Source organism: Triturus cristatus, chromosome 8 (genome assembly GCF_964204655.1).
Source record: "Triturus cristatus chromosome 8, aTriCri1.1, whole genome shotgun sequence".
NCBI classification, from domain to species: domain Eukaryota; kingdom Metazoa; phylum Chordata; class Amphibia; order Caudata; family Salamandridae; genus Triturus; species Triturus cristatus.
In genome coordinates, this window is record NC_140591.1 from 42,881,485 (window position 1) to 42,903,502 (window position 22,018).

Here is a 22,018-nt window from a genome sequence, read left to right on the forward strand (position 1 = left end):
ACATGTTCCTTCCCGGACTACCCCATCAAGCACCTGGTCAGCCACGGTCCTCCCATGATCCATGGTGGGGCCACAGCATTTCATTTGTATTTCTAGGTCTGACCCTTGGCTCAATGGTCCTCCTCCCTCAAACAGCAGCTCCTAGGTTTTAATTCCTCCTGGTTGTCATCCGTGCTGTAGCTCCTCATCCCTGTGCAGCAGGGTATCCTCTTCCGTGAGTCGACTCCTTGTTGGTGGTCCTCCACTTCCCAGGTCTTAGAGTCAAAGATTGTCAGCATGTGAGAAGCTTTTATACTCCTTTGTTAGTTCTCCCTCTCCAAGTCTTTCCTCTCTATCGCTCTTTCTTAATTTGTTTCCAGTCTTTCTTCTCTTTCTACGTTTTCCTCTGTTCTTCTTCTGCAGGTGCTTGTCCACGCTCTGTATGCTGAGGACATCATTGGGATTCCTCCTCCTTAGGCCAAAGCTGCTAAATCATAAATTGTTAACTCTCTGTAACCAAAAATACAACACTGTACTTCACTATCCACACTACTAGCAAGACATAATAAAACCCAAAATTCATATTGAAACCACACTTTAAATCAACAAGAGGCTTAATGTACAAAGCAAAACCTGAGGTGCACTTATACATCTTTTATAAGCGACAGTCCTGTCTTACCGCCAGTTCTGGTCTCTTAAACAACACGTTCACTCCATCAGCCAGGCCGCAGAATGTTTGGTGCCGGGCTTCGCTTTAACTCTGACAGTGCCAGGTCTACAAGGAATCAGGGCAGATGCTTCTTAGGCAGTGAACTGTCAGCTGGGGGTCTTTTGTCTTTATGTGGATGCTGTGCTCAGACTGTTCCATCAGTCTGATTCTGTCTGGAAGCCAAATTAGTTTCCCCAAAAATTCAGAATCTTACTTTGAACTAGTTGCTATCAGAGGCATCTCATACACTCCCCAACCCACTACAATCTTCACAAAAGCATCCAGTGAGGAGTGCCAGTGTCCAAAGTATGTGTACCCCAATAATCAGGCCTTTTATGGGATTTTGGACCTGAAAGCATCTGTTCATGCAGGCTGTGAGGCAGTATTGCATCAGACTATTTGCTAGAGAAAAGAAGCTTTTAAAAGTGCCTTTTGGTGATGCTGTACAGCAGTTGTTGTGCAGCATGGCCAAAACAAAAGTTATTTTTTAGGCGCACACATGCGCGATGCCAAGTGCACATGAAAGTGTCATTGCTTGCTTGCTCGTCGTTACATGCCTCCTAAGTGATACCGGGAATGTTTTTTTTTACCTATCCTAGATGCCTCAAGAAATGGAAATAATTAAAAGGAATAGCACAAAAATGATTTTACTAGGCAAGGGCTTCAGCAGCAGTTCGCTGCCCAGTTCTAGCCAAACAAAAAACATTTTTTTCAGGATTGCAACCAAGGAGCATGTGAGAAGGAAGCAACAGAGAGTGAATGGGGAGAGGAAAAGCAGAGAATGAGGGAAAGCAACATAGGTGGGGAGAAGTACAAACTTCATAAAGCAACAAGGAGCATAGAGTTTAGGGTAGTTTGGTTGGGAGGAGAAACACAACAGCACAACGTGGGGGGGCATACGATAGAGAATGCTGAAAGACACATGCATTCTCATGAAGTGCTTAAGTAAATAAAATAAAAAGTAGTTCCCTAAAAGTGAGCAGTGGAAGGATAGAAGCCACCCAATCATAGATATGGAGAAAAGACTATGCCCCAGGGGAGGGACAAACTCAAGATGGACAAGCTGGAACAAGGAAAGTTAGCAAAATGAAGCTAACAATTGAGTAACAATTAAGCCACCCTTTGGTAAACAGCGAGTGGGATATAAGCCCAGGTAACTTCTTGGTAAGCCCACAATAGTTCTTCTGGCAAAGGCCGCAATAGTTCTTCTGTGCTTGACCTAAAAAACGGTCCACCACTTAAAATCATGTTTTTTTCAACTTTATTAACAACACATAAACAATGTAAAATTGCATTTCTATCAACATGTTAACAGACAAAATGCCTTTTAATCTAACCCTATAAATAGAGTTTTTGATTCAAGCTACTTTTGTTTAGCACATGCATTAGATTACCTTCTTACAAGAGGCATTCATAAAATAACATTTGTACCACCAAACACACATAAAATAGACTTTGCTGTGCTAGATGTCATAGATAAGCTTAACACATGTTGTGATTAAATTGTGTACAGTTTTGCAATCATCTGTTATAATTTACCCTTTTTCAATTTATGCTGCTTTTGTATCACACAATGCATGGATTATTATTGAATACATATTTAAAATGCTTTCGAAGTCTATCCCTCTGCAGCTATAGTGCAAATAACATAAACAGTATAAGCACATTAAAATCTGTAGCACTTTTTTTTAGAGCTTGGCGGATGGGATATTCACCACTTTTTCATGCAGGATTTGTGAAGCTCACTACTCACCTGCGAGGGTCTCAAGGCACTGGGTGGGGGGACAAGCAGCTACGTCTCATATGAAGATCCAGGTCTTGAGGCTCTTCCTGAAAGCCTGCAGTGTATCTGGTCTGGAGTAAAAAGAAATGGAGTCCTTTTCGCTAGAAATATTGCTAATCCGTACCAATTTCTCTTATTTTGTACTTAGGTGTAGCAGTATTTGATGTTCACTCAGTCAGAGCATCTGCTGCAAATGAGCCCATAAAAGAACATTGAAAAGATAAGAAAAGAAAATACATTGTCCATGCATTGATTACATCAAGATGCGACTATTCCAATGTCATTTTCCTTGAGGCACCGTTGGAGCTGATTATTACAAAAAGATCAATTAATAGACCGAATGTTAAACAATGTCAAACATTCACCCCAGTACAGAGATCTGGACCCAAGCCCATCGTTATTTTGCTCCCCATGCCATTCCAGTTTAAACCCAGCCATATGCTGATGAGGAGTGATACCACAAAACTGGTCCCAGGATGCACTTTTCCGGTCCAGGGAGGACCTGGCCTTGCAGTTCGGGCTGGACTGTTCCCATAAGGAGCAGGGTCAAGAGTGATTTGCATATGGCTGTGTCTAGACTGAGCAAAAGAATGATGGACTAAACCTCAGATCTCTTGACTGAGGGTTAGTGGTTGAAAGGTTTCATCACTCAGTCCATCATCTTGTGTTTGCTGAGTTTGGCGTAAGTGGCCAAGGATATGCCCAGATGTGGGTCCCTTGCTCGCTGTGCCACTAGATTCAAGCTAGCCTGGCTGATATGGGGTGTTACCCTGAAACCAGTCCCAGGATGCTTTATTCCGGTCCAGGGAGGACCTGGCCTGGCAGTTCGGGCTGGACTGTTCCCATGAGGAGCAGGGTCAAGACTGATTTGCATGTGGCTGGGTCTAAACTGGGGTGGCATAGTGAGTAAAAGAACAATGGATTAAACCCAGATCTCTTGACTGGGGGTGAGTCATTGAAAAGTTTCAGCACACCGTCCATCATCTTGTGGTAGCTGATTATTAGGCTGCAACTGGTTTAGAATGCTTTATCCTGTCTAATACAAAAATCGATTCAGCATGGTCTGAAACTATTACACTGGCTACCAATTAAGCAAAGAATAAAGTTTAAAACTTTTACGATCACATATAAGGTGGTCCATCGGATGGGCCCGGTTTACATCCAGGAAACAATTGAAAAGTAGAGACCCTCTAGGGCCCTGTAATCTGAAAGCCAGTAGAAGGTTTGTGATGGACACTCACTCCTTGTGTTTGCTTTGTTCGCCCTAAGTTGGCAGGGTATGCCCAGACGTTGGTCCCTTGCTATCATCGCCACTGAATTCAAGCTTGCTGGGCTGATGAGGGGTCTTACCCAGAAACCGGTCCCAGTATGCTTGTTTCCAGTCCAGGGAGGACCTGGCTTGGCAGTTGGGGCTGGACTGTTCCCATTGGGCGCAGTGTCAAGACTGATTTGCATATGGCTGGGTCCAAACGGGAATGGCGAGCAAAAAAACAATGGATGTAGTCCCATATCTCTGTACTGGGGTAAATGTATGACATTGTTCTGCATTCTGTCCATCAATTGTTCTTTTTGCATTTGTCACCCCGAGTGGGACATGTATGCCCAGACGTGGGTCCCGGGCTCTCCATGAGGAACAGGGTCAAGACTGATTTGCATATGGCTGGATCTGAAATAAGTTGGGGAATTGAGCAAATGAATGATGATGGATTCAACACAGCTTTGTGGGAGTGAGTGTCTGAAATGTTTCAGCGCTCCGTCCGTCATCTCCTTGTGTTTGCTTCACACAGAACACACCCATTCCATTAGCGGTTAAGAATTATATAGGATTAATTTGGGACGTGTGGGATGTGGGGCACTCCAAAATCACATTTTAAACATTGACTTGGTCAGTATACAATGGAGGGATTGCATTACCTAACATTAAACATACTATTGGGTGACCCAAATCTCTTTAATAAATGCCTGGACATATGCACATAGGGAGGAACTGTCTATTAGTTTGGAGAGGGCAATGATGAAGAAACCTACTTCTGATGGATACATTTACCTGTAGATTCTCATGGCTAAATTCTCGTGAACTCTCTGTCCTTACTGTATATTTTTGCTAGTTCTGTTCTTCTGCTCCATAGTTGTCCTTCTCTTTTTTGCGCTAGCTTATGTGTACGTGTATAAGCTATGTATAGCTGTTTCACCTATATCTCTGTGTGCTTTATCTTGTTTTCTACATATGACTTGTAAAGCGCTCTGATACTCGCAAGGGTCTTGTTCGCGCTATATAAAACCTTCAAAATAAAAAATAAAAAAATTCCTCACCTTTTCAATATCCCAGGCACAAGACTGGATCTGTAACCTTTTCTCCAATAGCTCTGCCACACTGCCAGGGGGACGCAGTTCCAAGTCACCTCTGCACACAGCACCACATGACGTCACTGGAGCCATAAAGTGCCCCTGTCTGCACGCTGACGTCACTTCCCTGAATAGCTCTCCTCAGAGTAAAAGGAAATCTTTCAATCAACAATTTCTCATTCTGATTATTCTTTTAGGTGCAATTGTTGTCTAAATATCCCAAATGAAGCGATCTGGATTCAAACTATGCAGGGACTTTTATGGGCAAATGGGAATTCATGACCCTCACAAAATCTGCCTCTGGTTTTGGACCATGTTGTCGATAGATGTGAATCCTTTCAGAAGATGCATCCCAAGGCTCTGAAAGAAAGAAGAGTCAAAATATTTATGGCCAGAGCTGAGGAGAAAAAGTTGTAGAAAGTTGTGTCCCAGGTCAAGATCAAATCTCCTCCATCCTCAAAATCATCCCAGAGAAAACATAAAAAGAAGAGAAGGCATGGATCAAGACTAAGATCAACAAAAGCAGGTCACCTTCCCCGAAACTGCCACCTGCACCTCCTCCATTGTCTGACGTTGACCACCCTCCGGAAGATGAAGACCCATCAGAGCTGACTGCGTTCGACCCAGCGCCAGTGGCACAAAAGGAACCAATGACCACTGTGCATCCATTTTCACCTGTGGTGCTGTCTCCAAGGCCCCAGTCAGGAACCCAGTACCCTAAATTTGAGGATTCATGGATAGATCCTTCAAAGTTTCTGAACACCATGTTAAGTGTATTTATCAAAGACATGATCCCCACTGGTGTGCCGCTTGGCTGGTTGTATGACGGAACCCCGCATGCATTTACCACGCATGCCTTTACAACGCAGTCACTATCCTGAGTGTGACTTTACCACACGTTCCTTTACCATGCAGGACATTACAACGAATTGCCATAGGGGGGTGCTGGACATTAGAACTTTATATATTAGTATTCCAATTCCAGTCTACTCAACAGTTGGGGAGGTGTTGGATTTATAATCTAACAACGCGCCCCCCCTCTTGAAGTAAGTCGTGCACTGTAGGCCTCTCCTGAACTAGTTGCTCAAGATGCTGAATGCGTAAGATTGAATGGTGTCCTTCCTTTCCTTCCTTCCTTTCCTTCCTTTCCTTTCCTTCCTTTCCTTTCCTTCCTTTCCTTCCTTCCTTCCCCATATCTTGATGCACAAAACAACAGCAATGTGGTAAACCAGCAAACAGGGGGAGTGGGGTCATCTCTTCTCTGCGGAGGCTCTGTGACTTTTATCCTGGGCTCAAGATCACCAGATTTGTGTAGTAGCAAATCACCTGTCCGGAGTTCTCAATGTAGGAGTAGACCGTCTCAGTCAACGTCATCTGGCAGAACATGAGTGGCGTCCTCCCCCAGAGGTGATCCAGGTCATCTTTCAGTTACGAGGGACTCCTCTTGTGGATATGTATGTATTAGTTACATGGCATGTCAGGATCCAGTTGTGTATGTATGATGAGAAAATGCTCTGTACGTTATTGGGACTAGGACCCGGCTATTCTCATCTTTGTTTGCGGCTTCCCCCCTCACAACCCTAATGTGTTTTTCGTTGTTTGCACACCCCGGCCCTCTAAGCCCCTCAAGAGCTTCTCTTCTTCCCCCATCCCACTAGGCCCCCATATCCCTTCTCCCCCTACGTTACAACATGACTCCATGTCTTCAAGCACACCATGATCCAGCCTTGGACTTTCCTTTTACTTATCTCTTTTTCCACAATGTTGGTTCAGCTGAAAAGAACCAAGACTTCTACTCTTAGAATGCATCATTTTGTTAACGAAAAGGTCAGAGATGAAGAATGGTATCCAGTGTATGACCATCCAACTGAGTGAACCAGATGCGATTTGTTGGCGGTTGAGGGTGTCAAGGTTTGGACAGCTAGCTTCAGTTTTTAAATCCTTCTTGTCAAGTTTCCAGTCCTTGTAGGATGTATAGATTGAGGTAGGTTAGTATAGTCTTGGTAATTGCATCTGGTAAGGCACCCTAAAGTCTTCAGTTGTTGCAGGTTGGTCTGCAGATCAGAATGATGGCGCAAGCACAATTAACAGGAAAGTATGCCTATTGATATTGAATAGAGATTACAGATTATACAGTATCCATTGTAGTTACATGATTTATACCATAATATTGCTTCGTTTCCCCCACTATTTGGGCCGCATCTACACACTATATTTATGTATACAATGTAATACCCTGTGGTTCCAATCTAGTAGGTCTCCAGCGTGGCTTGGATGATTGTATTGTTGTGGGGCTAAACATTTTAATGGTTTTAATGAGCAGGATTGTGGATTTCAGAGGACGGAGGTAGTATATTGTACATAAATTGGTGTTTGGTCGTGAAAGAATGAAATGTGTAAGAACGTTCTCTTATTTATGTAAAGTGCTTTATTATGACTTGAAAACGATGCATCACATTAACCTGAAGGCTAATAAGGCTTTGCCCCATCCGGCAGTGGAAGGTTTAAGTTCCTTTTATAAATCAAGTGATAGGCACTTGAAGCATTGAATTCACACCTTCAAGGTAAAAACTCTTGTCACACTGCTCTATGTAGTAGAACATATACCGTGTGGATCGTATGTATGTGTTTTTTTAGCGCAAAGCAAAAGGGTAAATATTGCACAAGTTTTGTTTCTTGGGGCACTCAGTCCCTATATGCGACTAGAATTTGGACTGGCAGGCACGTTTGCTAAAACCCTAGATGCTGTGATTCAGTATGGCTATCACCCGATCCATTCTACAAAGGCATCACTGAAGGCGATTCTAAATTAACACTTTTTATGATTAATGATTTAAGTATTAATTTTTTGGGGTGACATTCACTTACACACACTGACCTACACCCAGCAGCTGGTGGGGAGAGCTCTTAAAGGTCTGCAATACAACTGGGAAAAAGTAAACCAAACCCCAACATAGTAAACTAGAAGACCCCCTCAGCTCCCTTTCTGAATTGTGCTAGATTTGGTAACTCAGTCCAAGTCCTATGCTTTGCACAGGCCAATCCAGTCCTTTGTGTGAAACAAACTCCCACAGTCTTAGAAGTGAGATGAGTCAATCGGTGGTTATAAGGGTCCCGGAGTGTTCCTCTTGGGTTATCTGCAGAATTTTCAATTATCTCGAACACATAAGCTCCCTAAAATCTTTGACCAGGAATGATATAAAAAGACCCCAAATTCTTTCAAATTGATCCACTTGTAGTCACAGGTGCTAACATTGTCTCTATTCCAAGTAGATCCCATAGTTTTTTCATCTGGGATCTGGTCTGAACCTCGCAAAGCTGTGGTGATTTGTTCAGCCGTTCCTCAATAGGCTTTTAAGGGCAAAGTTTGTCCTAAAGGAGGCCAAGAAGAATATATGTGGACTGTGGTGAGGCTGCTGCCACTTATGACAATATTGGCGATTCTGCGTGTGTGCGAGTTTTAACTTGTGCATGTTTTTAACTTTGTTCTGATTTAAATCTTATGCTGTTCTTACCTGTTTTCTGCCCTGTTCTACCGCGGCTGAGTGCCGTTTGTGTGGAGGGCGTACTAGTAATTTTCTTGGCCACTCCCGGCCATTTTTCCACTTCCGGGTGACGAAGGGGGTCGTTTAGCTTTGCTGCTCTTCCCCCTACTTAACCCAATGTGTCAGCGGGCGCGCCGCTGGCGCGCCAAAAGCAAGCCTATGGCAAGCCAGTCTGCGCCCGGCCGGGATCAGGGGCCACAAATCCTGGCTCTTCTCAGTCCGCTCCTAGATGTTATTCTTCCTTGATGCTGCATAATCTTTGACCTTCTTTGAACTGGTCCTGTCAAGTGCTCATTCCAGACCTTTCCCTCCTTGGGTGCTCATGCTGCCATTTTGAGCTCACTCCTAACACTCAGCCGGCGGCTGTTTATGACCCCCCAGGCTTGGAATGGGGCAACCTGTTCTTTTCCTAATATTTTAACTGCTTCTTTGCCGTATAGCGAATTTCGCTGTTACAGCTTAAATTGCTGCTCCTTATCCAAACATCAGTTTCACATAGATAAGGATCCTGATGTAGTCTTTTTTATCTGAGACTTGGCTTCATGATGGCTCCCTTCCTGATGTCATCTCGGCCCTTCCTAATAATCTTTCGTTGCTGGGAATCAATAGGCCCCTCAAAGTTGGGGGTGGTATCGACATTATTTAAAAAAAAAAATGTATAACTGTAAAAAATTGTAGACCTCCAGATTCCTAACTGGAAAGCCCTTGCCTTATCTATCCCTTTTAATCACAAGTTTACTTTCTCAGGCGCTCTTATCTATCGCCCTCCTGGGCCTTCTCATAATTGGTGTTCAGCATTTTGTGATCTTCTGGCACCCCATGTCCTCCGAACTGCTATTTTCTCTGTGCTGGGAGATCTCAGTCCCCTTCTGGAGAACCCTGAAGACGAATCTGCGAAGACAAATCTGCATACACATTCACAGAGGACATGAACATTCTTAATCTTCCATTGTTAAACTCACTTCCTACTCACATTGCTGGTCATTTACTAGACCCTATTTTTTTCTAATCTTGCTACCTTATTTGTTGCATCACCTATCCAGCTTTGCTGGACTGATCATTTTGCAGTCCCTTTATTTATCAAGTTTCCCTTTATTTTTTCTACTTGGCCGACCTCACTAGCTAAAATTCGGAACTGACCCAAACTTAATATAATGGCACTCAACAAAGCGCTTCGGGACAGTATTCCGTCTCTTGACTCCTCCCCTAACCTAGCCCAGCCTATCATTCACCAATGGCTCACAGCGACCACTGATTCTATTTTACCCTCTATCTACAAAGCAACAGTGTAGAACCCGTCTCCCTGGTACATGGTTTACTGATTCTCTTAAACAAGAGAAAAAAACGTTGTAAAGCCTTAGAAAGGCACTGGGGGAAACACTATCTGCCTGCTGCTAAGCTGGAGTACTTCAGTATTGTTGCAATCAGCTCACTGAGCTGTCCCCTAACTATAGACTTCGGTTGATTCACTTCAAATTCTTACATGTGTATTACAGAACGCCCATAAGTTTACACCGTATGGGGCTGAGGGATGATGAGTGCTGCTGGGGTTGTGGGGTAACCCCCGCTTCTTTCATACATATGGCTTGGGAGTGTTCTGCACTAGCTGAGTACTGGTCCCAGATCTTTACACAAATAAATCAAATCCTGGGAATGTCCCTGTTCCCATCCCCAGTATTGGAACTGTTAGGATATGTGAAGGAAACCCATATTAAAAAGCGTAAACTACATGCACTACTACTGCTATTCGCCAAACGTCAAATTGCGGTTCACTGGGGGAGGAGGAGGAAGCCAACGACCATGGAATGAATTAGGGAAGTTGAATATGGTCATTCCCAGCTAACTACTTTCTGGGAATTGATGCCTCCTACCGCTAGTCTCCGTGAAATATGGTAGCCGTTTGTTGCCTGGGCTCGGGAGAAGACAAGTGGGGATGAGGATGTTGTGCTAGATGCTGCCAGAACTGACGATGTGACATGAATACGATATGGTTATTTGACATGGTTCTATGATAGATGCTGTTGGATGGGGACTGGTATCTGCTTTTGTATTTCTGAACTACTACCTCTAAATGTTTAATTTTTCGTGACTAATGGTCCTGGTGATATTGGAGCACATTGATGTCAAAGGCGCATGACGATTAACGATTATTGTGTGTATACTGAGATATTGTATGACTAAACAATGTATACCTGGCATGTTGGTTTGTTGCATTAAAATGTACATTGCATTTATTTGAAAATACCAATATATATATATTTTTTTAAAGAGCTGGAGTACTTAGGAGCATTAAAGAGATCTCATGCTCTTTGCAGATCGGCTTGTGCAACTTTTTACATTGAAAAGATTTCTAGCTCCCATCACTGTCAGAAAACTTTGTTTAAGGTTATTTTTAAACTCTCAGCCGCCAGTACATTCCTGGCTTCTCCCTCGCTCTCCCAACTTCAATGCGATGAGCTGGCGTCCTTCTTCTACAATAAAGTTACGTCTATTCATAACCAACTTGCTGTGGATGCCCTCCAACAAGGGAATCTAATGTTTCCAACTAGCCCCTTGACAGGGTCACCTGAATTTTCCTCCCAGGCTTCTGCACCAACTAGTTTTTGGCCTCCTTTGGATTTGCCTTCCTTGGAGCGGTTACTGAGTTTTATCAAGTCTGGTTCACCTCTTAATCCCCTTCCCCCCATCCAAACTCATCCTCCTGCACGACTCGATTCTTTCTGTGATTCTTAACCTTCTCAATACTTCTCTTAGCACAGGTTTGGTTCCTCAGGAGTGGAAACATGCACTTGTTCTCCCTCTTTTAAACAAGCATTGGTATAGCCAATGGGTCTTGCATTTGGAACCTTATGAGTATTTAGTTATGCAGTACAATATCCTTGGTGCAACAACATCAAATGTTGCATGTCTAAACACTTATAAGGTTCCAAAGGCGAGACCTAATGGCTATGGCAATGCTTGTTTATATAATTATAATCCGTGATGACTGAACGGAAAGTAGAGTAGAAAGTCTTCATGCGGTCCGGAGTGTCAAAAAAGGTGTATATCTTTCTTTCTTCAATGTACAGTCTCTATGTGATCTAAATGCAAGAACGTGTGATATACTAGTTGGAGGATTTTTATAGAACAAATAGAGTGATCATCTCCAACAGAAGTTGTAAGAGATTGGTGCATAGACACTACGCAACCTACTTATAATAATGAATGTATATATGGTGTGAGGGGTTCCTCCTGGTTTGTTTGCTTACTTATTGATCCTGCCCTCTCCACTTTAACAGGATCACTCCCCGTTTGGACGATGATGGCAACCCTGATGGCAGCACCCCCACTCTGAAAATAGTACCCCGAACTGCAACTTTTGAAGACCACGTCTCCTTCTCTGCTGCCCTCCCCCTTGCAGTCTGCAATACTCTCCCACTGGAACCGAGGGCTGAAAAGTGTCCAGGCTTTTAAGGCTTGGCTTTTTACTTGCTCATCTATCTATTCTCTTTGTCGGGTCAAGCCTTTTTCCAACCCTCCACTACCTTTCTATCGTCCTTCTTGTTGAGTATGTCCTGCCTTTGTTCTCGGCCCGCTGATATTTTTAACATTTCTTTTATTTTCCTCCGGACATTCTGTTACTTTAGGGCCATGAAGCTTTGCGTCTGCACGCTCTAACAATACATTTCACACAACAGAAGCTCCTCTGTGAGCACTCCCAACAGCCTCCAAGGCCATGGACAGGCTGTATAAACACAAGATATTCAGTCTGGCCTGCGATATTTTTGTAAAGCAGGTGCGTGCGAGGGGCAAACTCTGAACTCTATGGAAAGTCAGCAGGCTGCAGCAAGCGCTTTGAAACCAAACTAATGACAGAATGTGCGCTGTAAAGCTGAGGAATAGATGCCTTAGTGACTGGCTTTTGGTGCTCATAGAGTCGGTGCTTGAGCTGCTGCCTTTGTACCAGTCAATTAGAGGGCACATGAGAACTGTTAAGGAGTACTTAAGCTGCTCAGTCTCATTGTATGCTGGATAATTTCGTAAAAAACAGGCAGTGCTTAATTTGAGCCGGTGGGAGCCACCGGCACTTTTTGGGGGACCGGCAGTTATTTTTCTTATAAGGCATTCCGCAAGAGACCCCGGGAAAACACACAAACGAAAAATAAGAGAAGAAGGAAAACCTGTCACCAAGGGAGAAAGCAGGAACCTGTAAGACTGGGATAAAAGGGCAAATAGCGTCTGGCAGTGGATTAAATAGGCCTGAGGTGGAATCACGCAGCCTGGGTATTCGACGTGCTGACATTTAAAAGCATTGGCCGCAGGTTTCTCAGCAGTGCTTTTGGGCACCGACACTCGTGTTACAAATTAAGCACTGCACAGGTCTTAATGGTTCGCTGTTGGGCGCCATTGACTTTCACCAACATAACATATGTGAGCTCAGCTGGCTGTATGTTTATATTTAGTATGTCTGCGTCGGAAGTACCACTGGGTGTGACGTTAAAGCCATCCACCAAGCATATCTGTGCTGTGCAGGGTGTGTGAAATGTGTTGTGTAATGTGTTCGCTCGGAAGTTTGGTATCTTCGTTGAGAAACATAATGGAATGAATGCAGTTGTAAACCCTTCAAACAGCGTACATGATGCTTCCTTGCATGTTACATGTTTAGACTGTGATGGTCTTTATTAAAACAACTCAAGCACACAAGGCATTACCTGCGCTGCACAGGCCTGGATGACACTCTGGCACTGCCATATGGGCCGTCTTGATAAAGCCCCCATCTAGCAGCAACATTGTGCAGCTCTGTCAGCGTAACACTGGAGATTAAAACATAATTTCAGTGCCAAGTAACAATGTTGATAGTGGTGTCATGAAACATTTCATTTGAACCAGTAAAAGCACATAAAAAATATAATGTATCCTTAAGATGGATGCATCGGTGTTTAGTGGTCCCATTTCACGAGGGTGTCTTTGAGCGGGTTCTAGTTTATATGTCACCACCTCTAAGCATGCTGGGAACAGTAGGCTTATACCAATAGAGTGAACATTAAAACTACACGTTCCAGCGTGCTACTTACTAACTTCACTGTTAGCTGAAAGGCAGGAGTGGCCGAAAGTCACCCTCAAGACGTGGGGCAATCTGACAGCCCTGGAATAAGGGAGGGCTAGAAGGTAGCTGGGTATGACAATATAAAGTACGCATCCGAGGGATCTGTGCACCCCGGCCACCTGCAATGTCATCTGCTGAATCACAGCGATCACCAGAGATTGTGCAGCATTCACAGAGAAACGGGGCACTACCTGATCACAATGCACACATTTAACCGGACGTTTAAGAGCCAAAATATGATCATCCGGGGCAAACACGACTCGTGGGAGCAAAGAATCGCTTTAGTATATATACGATAAAACCTTCAAAAAGAGTAGGCGAGAAGCCATTAATCTCTGTTTCATGCTATTTAAGGACACTGGTGTTTTGTTCTGGAGGACGTGGTTACATCAAGTCTGAACGAGGGCGGCAACAGAGGAAGAAAGCCCGCGAATGGTGCACACGCGCAGTCCCTTTGTTTTCAATGATCGCGCCCGCGTCTGGGCACAATGATTGAAAACAGATGTGGCCCTTGCGCGTAACCACAAGCCTTAGACCGTGGGCGGTTACATTGGCTGGGAAAGGCGGGACATGAGCCCGCCTTTACCCACTTGCGTGCTGTCTTTTAAGGAAGACGCACGCAAAGGCCAATGGAATGTCAGGACTTCGAGCATGAGCTTGCTCTCTCGTGCACAAAGTGCCGATGAGCTTCAAGAGGTCGTTTCCCTATTGCAGCGCATGCACACTGCTATAGGCTCAACCTAAAAAGGAAGGTCTCGACCCCCTCTGTTGGTCTAATTTTCGTCCTATCTCTCTTTTAGCTGTGTTTTCTAAAATTTTGGACTGACGTATTAATACTCTACTCTCTTCCTATGTTACTACTCACAATTTGTTGCATTTTTCTCAGTCTGGCTTTAGATCTGGCCATATTACCGCATCTGCTCTTCTTGGGGTTACTGAACACCTCCGGCTACAACTTTACTCTGGAGGTACCTCTGCCCTCATCCTGCTGGATTTGAGCGCAGCTTTCGATACGGTGTCTCATTCCATTCTCAAAGACTCTGGAAAGGACCGTACCTTTCAGGTCTTTTCGAACAAAGTTAGGTCAAACACTCTAGCCTTAACCCCCTGAGTTCCTCAAGGCTCCATTTTGAGCCCGTTACTTTTCAATCCATATGTCCACCCTTTGGCCGACATTGCTGAGCAGTCGGGTTTGACTATATTTTCCTATGCCCACGATACCCAGATTGTTTTCTCCCTTTCTGCTGGCCAGCACCAAGATCCTTCTTTGTTGCAGCTTGGTTTGAGGAATGTTTCTTCGTGGCTGTCTAGTAACGCACTTAAGCTTAATAGCACCAAAACCGAGGTGCTCATTCTGGGTAATAACCCAGAGCTTTGGGGAATTAAAAATTAGCCTGATAATCTGGGCCCGGTACCTGCCTCTGTCCCTAAAGTCGAAAACCTGGGTTTTATCATTGATAAAAGGCTCTCCCTTAAGCCTCAGGTCTCCATTGTAGCAGCATCTTGCTTTGCTACTCAGGTGGATCAAAACATCCTCTGGTTAATTCCACCCCCAGTTCAGAGAACGGTTCTGCAGGCTTTGGTGATATCCAGACTGGACTACGGCAATGTGATGTGCCTGGGCGCTGACAAAGGCTCAATACATCGCTTACAGGTCATTCAAAATGCTGCTGCTCATCTTCTTTTCCATCTACACAGATATGCTTCTCTGTCTCCTCTGCTCCACTGGCTTGGTGTTAACAAGCGTATTGAGTTCAAGGCCCTATGTTAAATGTTTCGTACCAAATGTGACCTTGCTCTCTCTGGTTACACCTTATGTTCCGGGTCGACAGTTGAGATCTTCCAGCCTCTCACTGTTTTCAGTACCAAGATTTCGACTTGCCCGTATGAGAGGTCTTTCATTTGCCTGTCTTGGCCCCAGCTTTGGAATTCTCTGCCCTTAGGAACTGTCATTCCCTGTTATCTTTTTGTAAAGGCTTAAATACGTTTCTGTGTAGTGACTCTGCTTGATCTCTATGCTCCGTTTTGCCTGTTGCTTAATTTGGTTTCTGCCTCCACATGCTCTCAGCGCCGGGAAACCCTGTTGGGTAGCTGCGTGCTTTACAAGTGCAATAAATAAATAGGCGGGCAATTGAAGCAAGCCAGGCCATGGTGGATACATACGTTTGCATGATCGCCCACACTTCTGCCAACAGTTCTCTGACCTAGAAGGGTTCCATGTCCACTTCAAGCAGCTGCACCCCACTCTAGGCAACGCTACTCCACTCTACACAATGCCAATCTTTTCTACACAACTCCAGTCCACTCTATACAACGCTAATCTACTCTACACAACGTTAATCCACTGCACGCAACACCAATGCACTCCATTCAACTGCACTCCACGCAACTGCACTTCACACTACTCCACTCTACTGAACGCCAATCTATGCCATGCAATACCACTCCATGCAATACCACTCCATGCAACACCACTCCGCTCCAGTCAATGCCACTCCACTCAATACTACTCCGCACAACTGCACTCCATGCAACGCAATGCAACTCTGCACAGCCACACTCCCCACACTGCAACTCCACTCAACACAATTTCAATCCGCTCTACACAACACCACTGCCCTTTACACAGCGCCACTCCACACAATTCCACTCTGCAACGCTGCTCGACTCTACTCTACACCGCTCCCCACCACTCTACTCTGTGCCAATCTATGCAATGCTGCTCCATGCAATGCCTTGCTGCAACACGCAACGCCATGCTGCTCCATGCAATGCCACGCTGCTCCACGCAACACCACGCTGCTCCACGCAACGCCATGCTGCTCCACACAGCGCCACTCTGCTCCACGCAACGCCACTCTGCTCCACGCAATGCCACTCTGCTCCACGCAACGCCACTCTGCTCCACGCATGGCACAGGCATATCTCATGCAGTTATTTGTGAGTCAAGCATACTGTGAGTCATTGAAAATCTGGCTCTTCTAGAACTTCTGTTAACTTGTGCATAAGCCCTCTGCAAGTTAGCTTCAGTTAGCCCTAACCATCTTAATTGGATCTGGTTAGCAGATCTGGTTGCTGTCTGTCTGATCTCAGCATCGTATGTATAACATCGAAATCTAATTGCCCCCTATATGGTTGACAGCAGTTTGTTCAAGACTGTGGACTGTTTTGACAGAAATGTGCACATGCCAACTTAGTTGTCTAGGGTAAGGTTGCAAACACCAACTGCCCTCTCTGTAAACACATGGCCAATCGCTATACATCCAGCATGTAACATTAACACACTGAAATTGTAACACCTTCCTAAGCTATGCACATGATGAAGTGAGATGTATTAATTAATTGTCTTACTCTGTGATAGGACTTAAAGCCATAGCCCACTGACAAAGCCAACAAGGTCAACACCATCATATGTTGTTACTATTCCGATGAACGAGGACTCTGGTGCATGCTGGGCTGTTCTTTTTGGAGCAGAATCAATGCTGAGTGCCATGAGAATATTCATTGTCAATACTGGCACAGTGAGATAAAAACATGTACTGAATTGCTACCTAGAATAATTACCAGTGGCTGAAATGCATTCAAGTATTGATTTTTGTACATTTCATCACAGACATAGCGTACACTTTACTGTTTATAGATTTTGACATTACAAGTATTTTTATATCCACAGAGAGGAGATTCCTGAACACCTAAGATGAAGAGTAATGAAGAAAGTATGACAATACTTGAAAGCTATATTATACTCAAGAAGATCCAGAAATACTGGCAAGCAGTAATTTAAAATACAACAACTCGATAAAAGACTGAGACTCTCGTACATGAACAGACATATCCTGCAAGAAAATAAAGTGAAATCTGGCATCTTTAAGAGGCTGAGGCCATCCATGCTGTGGACCCAAAACATCCAAATAAATCGAAATCACAAAAAATACACTGGCACAACCCATCCAGTATGAAAACGTGTTGGATACCACCCTTTATCATAGATAATTATCAGGTAGTTACAACAATGCTCCCCTCTCCAACATGATAATATAAATGTGGTGACTTTGCGCTTCTACTTGAAAGTTCTTAACGTAGGTTGAAGACACAGCCCCTGATAGCAAGACCTTACATATGTTATCAGTCTTGGAAGAGTTCCAGTAACTATTCAACATTATTATTAACAACAGATGCACTGGAAATACTACACATATGTAGTGAATATTATAGTATAGTTAGTGGTTTAGAAACCACAATTGTTAGTCAGCAAACACATTAACATGATTTATGCCAAAATATAACTGACAACCAGACTCTAAGAAAAAAAAAACTCACAACGTAAGATAAGCTTTGGCTTCTCCTCAGTACTAAAGTAGCATCACTAGACATGCACAGGTGAAAACCCATGAGGACACAGTTAATGTGGCAATAGTGTTCATCAGCCATCACAACTAAGAATGAATTAACAAACAAAAAAATATATATAAAGGCGCTCTTTGCAAGAAGATTTTAACAACTCATCCCTACACTGCCACCAGTAACAACTCAACAGAAAGCTTATTCAGCTGTAATGGATTTAAGATGAATTTTTTATGAGTCATCTGCTCTGTGAGGCAAATATCAAACACATACAGCAGAAAACACAGACTCATACAGAGAAAATGGAAATAGCAAACCTTAAGAACCGTCAGCGAACCTGCACACTAGGAAAATCATACTCCTGCAGTGAAAATGGCAAGCGCTTTACTTTCTCAGAAAAACTAAAGAGCCATCAGCGAACAAACACAAGGGAAAAAACATATCCTTGCAGTGAATGTAGCAAACACTTTACTGATTTATCAAAACTTAAGATCCATCAGCGAACACACACAAGGGGAAAACCATACACATGCAGTGAATGCAGTAAGGGCTTCACTCGAGCATCAGAATTAACCCTCCATCTGCGATGGCATACAGGAGAAAAACCATACACTTGCCAAGAATGTGGAAAGAGCTTTAGTAAATCCTCGCATTTAAAGAGCCACCAACAGACACATACAGTGGAGAAACCCTATACATGCAATGAATGTGGAAAAAGTTTTTCTCGTCCATCAGCTGTAAAGTTCCACCAGCGATTGCACACAGGGGAAAAACCTTACACTTGCAGTGAATGTGGAAAGAGTTTTAGTAGATCTACGCATCTAAAGAGCCACGAGCTAACACACACAGGGGAAAAACCTTATGTATGCAGTGAATGTGGAAAGAGCTTTACTCATGCCTCATACCTAACCATCCATCTGCGGCGGCATACAGGAGAAAAACTATATTCTTGCAGTGAATGTGGAAAAAGCTTTACTCGTTCATCAAATCTAAAGAGCCACCAACGTATGCACACAGGGGAAAAACCTTTCAGTTGCAGTGAATGTGGAAAGAGCTTTAGTAGATCTACTTTTCTAAAGCTCCATCAGCGAACACACACTGGGGAAAAACCGTACACATGCAGTGAATGTGGAAAGGGCTTTGTTCAGTCATCACACCTAACCGTCCATCTGCGAAGGCATACAGGAGAAAAACCATACACTTGTAGTGAATGTGGAAAAAGGTTTAGTAAACCCGCACATCTAAGAATCCACCATTTGACACACACGGGGGAAAAACCATATACATGCAGTGAATGTGGTAAGAGGTTTACTGAAGCATCACACCTAGCAATCCATCTGCGACGGCATACAGGAGAAAAACCTTACACATGCAGTGAATGTGGAAAGAGCTTTATTGAAGCATCATACCTAACCATCCACCTGCGATGTCATACAGGAGTAAAACCGTACACTTGCATTGAATGTGGAAAGAGCTTTAGTACATCCAGAAATCTAAAAAGCCACCATCTAACGCACACCGGGGAAAAACCTCACAGATGCAGTGAATGTGGAAAGAGCTTTACTGAAGCATCAGCTCTGAAAATCCACCAGCGAATGCACACAGGGGAAAAACCTTACACTTGCAGTGAATGTGGAAAGAGCTTTACTAGCGCATCAACTATAAAGAACCACCAGCGAATGCACACCGGTGAAAAACCCTACACTTGCAGTGAATGTGGAAAGAGTTTTACTAGACCTACACATCTAAAGAGCCACCAGCTAACACACACAGGGGAAAAACCATAAATATGCAGTGAATGTGAAATGAGCTTTACTCGTTTATCAACTGTAAAGATCTATCAGCGCATGCATACACGAGAAATCATACACATGGAATGAATTTGGAAATGTCTTCACTGGAGCATCAATCCTAACCATCCATCTGCAAAGACGTGGGAGAAAGGCCATACACTTGCAGGGAATGTGGAAAGCGCTTTAGTAAATCCACATACCTAAAGACCCACCATCTAACACACACAGGAATAAACATACACATGCAGAGAATGTGGAAAAAGCTTTACTCAAGCATCAGGCCTAACAATCCGTCTCCAATGGCATAAAGAAGAAAATACACGAAAATGCTGTGAATGTTCAAAAAGCTTTAGTAATTCCATGTGTCTAAAGAGTCAGCAACTAACACATAAACATAAAAAAACACATGCAGTGGATGTGGAAAGAGCTTTATTCAAGCATCAGTGCTAACTATCCATCTATGAAGGCATACAGAAGAAAAACTATATAAATGCAGTGAAGGTGGAATGAGCTTTGCTATAACAACATACCTAAAATGCCACCAGTAATCACAGAAAAAACAGCATAAAATCTGTAGGATGTTTCAGTGATTCATAAACTGAACAAAACCCGAAAATCCTCAAATATAGTAAATAGAACAGCTTTTGTGATTTATCATTCCCAGTGGTCAGTTAGTGAACATACAAAAGCGAAAATAACATTCTATTGTAATGGATGCGAGAAGAGCTTCCATGCTTTTTTGCAACTACATGTGCATCGGCAAATATACACATAGGAAAACTCCTTCATAAGCTTTGAATAGGGTGTGTTTCAGGCTCTCATGAAATTATAAATCACTCAGCAACACATCCCCAAAACATGTTTGACTGTGGTAAATGTGGGAATGTTTCATTTACTTTTCAGCATATAAAGTTTTAACGTTTATGAAGAAACTGTCCATTTCAGGTAGCAGTCAATAATTGCACTTTCTAGCTTTGGAAAAAATATAATATGTTGAAACTACCCTTCCACTGTGGAAGTTGCCTTGTGTATGCTGTATGGAGAGATTTCTTTTTGATCCATTTATGGAATATATTGGTAACCTTTGACATTGTTGACCATGAGGCGCATTTGTCTATTCCATTCATGCACATGGAGTTGATGGATGCCCTAAAGATTTATATAAGTATTAAGGTCCAGTTATCTTTAAATGTATATCTGTTCTTTTTTTGTAGGATAATAATAGGTAGCCATGTATTATGGCAGCATATTTCCACCACAGGGTACTGATGAGATCATAAACCACAAGGCCAAAGGTCATGTGGTTTGTTAATTATCACCAGATGCTTTAGATGGGAATGTAGGGTCATGTCATAAATATAAGCTTGTTTGTATTTTTTATATTACATGATTATTTTGTGGCATTTGTTTTGAAAAATGTATTGTTTTTCAAATGGGAATGTTTACTTACAATTGTAAGTGAAGTCTGCATAACGGTGAGATTGTTCATGCTGTTTTTCACATTTATTTATTAAAATAAGAATGGTCAGGATTCAAATATTAAATCATCAAAACACAATAGTAAAGGTCTGTAGACTGGTTTGAGGCTAGCCATTTGCAGATAAAACCCATATTTCATAGAGACCCATGAAATGTCTCCAGAACCCCATGAGGTCAGCATAAGAGCATATTACAAGATTACCTGCTATGTGTTTTTTCTGCTATTAAAGTATGATATAATTTCATCACTCTGATCTGGTAATTATGTATGCTTGTAAATAGAACAGTACAATGTGTTGTGGATAGGATGCATCAATCTTTTTTATGTATATTGGTTTTTCTTGTTTTTAGTAATTTTGATGTGTAGGGTGACCAGATGACACCATCTCGCAAGAACTTTTGAAGTCATAGACTTTCTTTTAAGAATCTTTTTTATGAGGTCTGTTAGTTTTCTATTGAATAAGAACCTTGATTGCAATACCTGCAATGCACTAATATAGTAAATGAAATCCAGACCTGTCATGCAGCATCCACATGGCATTGATTCATCTTGCCATCCTCATGGTGTCCTAATATTTATAGTTAATAGAAAAAAATTGTGAATGCATTTTTTTACTTTTTAAAAATGTTTGATTTAACTTACTGTTGGTAACCTTGTCATATCTGTAAATACCAATCCAGATTAAAACATTTTTCTGAACTTTGCACACAGATTACACTTTAGCATAAATACTGTCTTCTCTTTGCTTTATTGGGCAAATTTGCTAAAACGATTTTATGTTACTACATTTTTCCCTTATTCGACAGCAATCTTTACTTTCATAGCACTCTATCTGTAGAGCATACTTGGGCACAAGACACATGCATTTCCTTTATTTCTGATAAACTCCGGGAGAAGCAGTGTTAGCTTCCCAACTTCAACAGATTGGATTGTATCCAACTGACGTGGGATGG

At 42.9% G+C, this 22,018-nt stretch overlaps 1 protein-coding gene across 1 annotated transcript in view; it reads left to right on the forward strand.

Annotated features, from left to right (window-relative positions):
• Positions 1-21,769, forward strand: part of LOC146799965 (uncharacterized) — a 37,119-nt gene extending 15,350 nt beyond the window's left edge. Inside the window, exon 3 of the mRNA XM_085620892.1 lies at positions 17,122-21,769. Coding sequence (XP_085477018.1) covers positions 18,026-19,579 — 1,554 coding nt within the window. The 5' untranslated portion in view covers positions 17,122-18,025 and the 3' untranslated portion in view covers positions 19,580-21,769. The remainder of the gene's footprint in view (positions 1-17,121) is intronic.
• Positions 21,770-22,018: the final 249 nt, after the last annotated feature.